General features: G+C 41.2%; 1 protein-coding gene across 1 annotated transcript; it reads right to left on the minus strand.

Annotated features, from left to right (window-relative positions):
• Positions 1–301: 301 nt before the first annotated feature.
• LOC108316371 (dual specificity tyrosine-phosphorylation-regulated kinase 4-like) lies at positions 302–1408 on the minus strand (the record flags this gene model as incomplete). Its single annotated transcript, XM_017546178.2, has 2 exons — positions 302–659; positions 1233–1408. Coding segments are annotated over 2 exons (415 nt in total), but the record flags the coding sequence as incomplete, so codon positions are not given.
• Between the last annotated feature and the right edge of the window lie 195 nt (positions 1409–1603).

The raw sequence follows: 1603 nt of genomic DNA on the forward strand, positions 1-1603 counted from the left end.
GAAACTACATCTACCCTTTCAGATTCCCCAATTATATAAGTCAATAAATGTCTTCTGTTGTTTAAGCTACTTTTGAATTCAGCTTCTATGGTTTTCAAACAAAAATCCTGACATAGGTTGGCAGTCACGGGCAAGAACAACAAAAAAATGTCTGTTTAGAGTTCCATTAATGATGCTATAACACTGAAAGTTAAAAACTATTCCCACCCCCAACACACAAACACATATGGAACGAATGTAAGTGTGAGGACATCCTCCCCCATCCCTCATAAGAGAAATCGTGCCAATTGGCCATATTAACAGAGTTTTTTTAAATAAACTTTTCTGTATTAAAAAGCAACAGTCTGAAGTATTGTCCAATGTAAGTGCTGTCAATACAAATCACTGGTGGAAAGGAGCAGGACACACCCTCAGCAAAGGTCATACAATGGGGGGTAAAATGTTTGTGTTCTTTGGGGAGGAATTTTTGCTCTGTCCTGTGGAGGTCAAGGACACTTCTGCCCCAACAGCTGCCTCTGACTTCGGGAGAGCTTCTACCAGTGGAGGCAGCTGAACAGTGTCAGCTGTGTGCTGGAGAGGGTCCCACTGATCACCTGAATGCTGAATATGCCTCATGGGGCCATCTTTTGTTTTGTCTATAGTCTCTCTGGTGATCTCATCTGCTGAAGGAGAGAGAAGGCAGAAAGAACAAGCATTCGAATGGGATTATATGGGAACTGTCCTTTAGGCTGTAAATCACTTAGTGGAAACCATGACTGTGATGATATAAAAACAGCTCATTTGTAAAGCGCATTCAATGTGCCAGGCATTATTCTAAGCACTTTCTGTGTACTAATTCATCTGACCATTTCAGCAACCCTGGAGAATAGGCATTATTCTCGTTCTCATAAATGGAGTTACTGAACTACAGAGAGGTTAAGTCCATACCTGATAAGCGGTGGAGCCAGAATTCAATCCCAGGCAACCTGACTCTTGTGACCATGTGCCTAACCACTAGGCTATATTGCATATAAAAATTTGCAAAATACCATAATCTGGCACTGACAAATTCTAAAGGTACTTATAGGGCATAAAGGGGTGGACACAGTTAAGGAAAAGGGGAGGAGGAGAAAGGAAATTGATTATAGGAGAATAATGGAAAATCCTAATAAGGAGCAAAAAAGGAAAATCCCAAAGGTAAGAAATGGCAGGCTTCCTGGTCTACGGGAATAGGACTATGTGACAGGCTGTACCTTTTCTGCTCGAGTGATGACGGCCTTGAACCTTGTTCTTCCTTGTCTCAGAGGAGAAAACGAAACTGGATTTCCTCAGGGTCTGGGGCCTGGGCTGTGGCTTGAGGTTCCTAGACTGATGAATCCAAGCATGCTTGAGGGCCTGGTCCGGGGTCATGCGAAGAGAAGGTTCCCATCTGCACCCCAACAAAGCCCAGCATGGGTTACTGTTTTACTTCCTTTTAGTATATTAAAACATTTTAAAAACCCAATAAATATTTTTATTTAAGCTATGTTGATATCTCAAAGATATCATCACAGAACAGAGATTATAGCATATAACTTAAAAGTACCTGGAAACAGCTATTGAAAATAATCTTTTTAGAAGATGT

This window comes from Cebus imitator, unplaced genomic scaffold, assembly GCF_001604975.1.
Source record: "Cebus imitator isolate Cc_AM_T3 unplaced genomic scaffold, Cebus_imitator-1.0 Scaffold187, whole genome shotgun sequence".
Lineage (NCBI taxonomy): Eukaryota > Metazoa > Chordata > Mammalia > Primates > Cebidae > Cebus > Cebus imitator.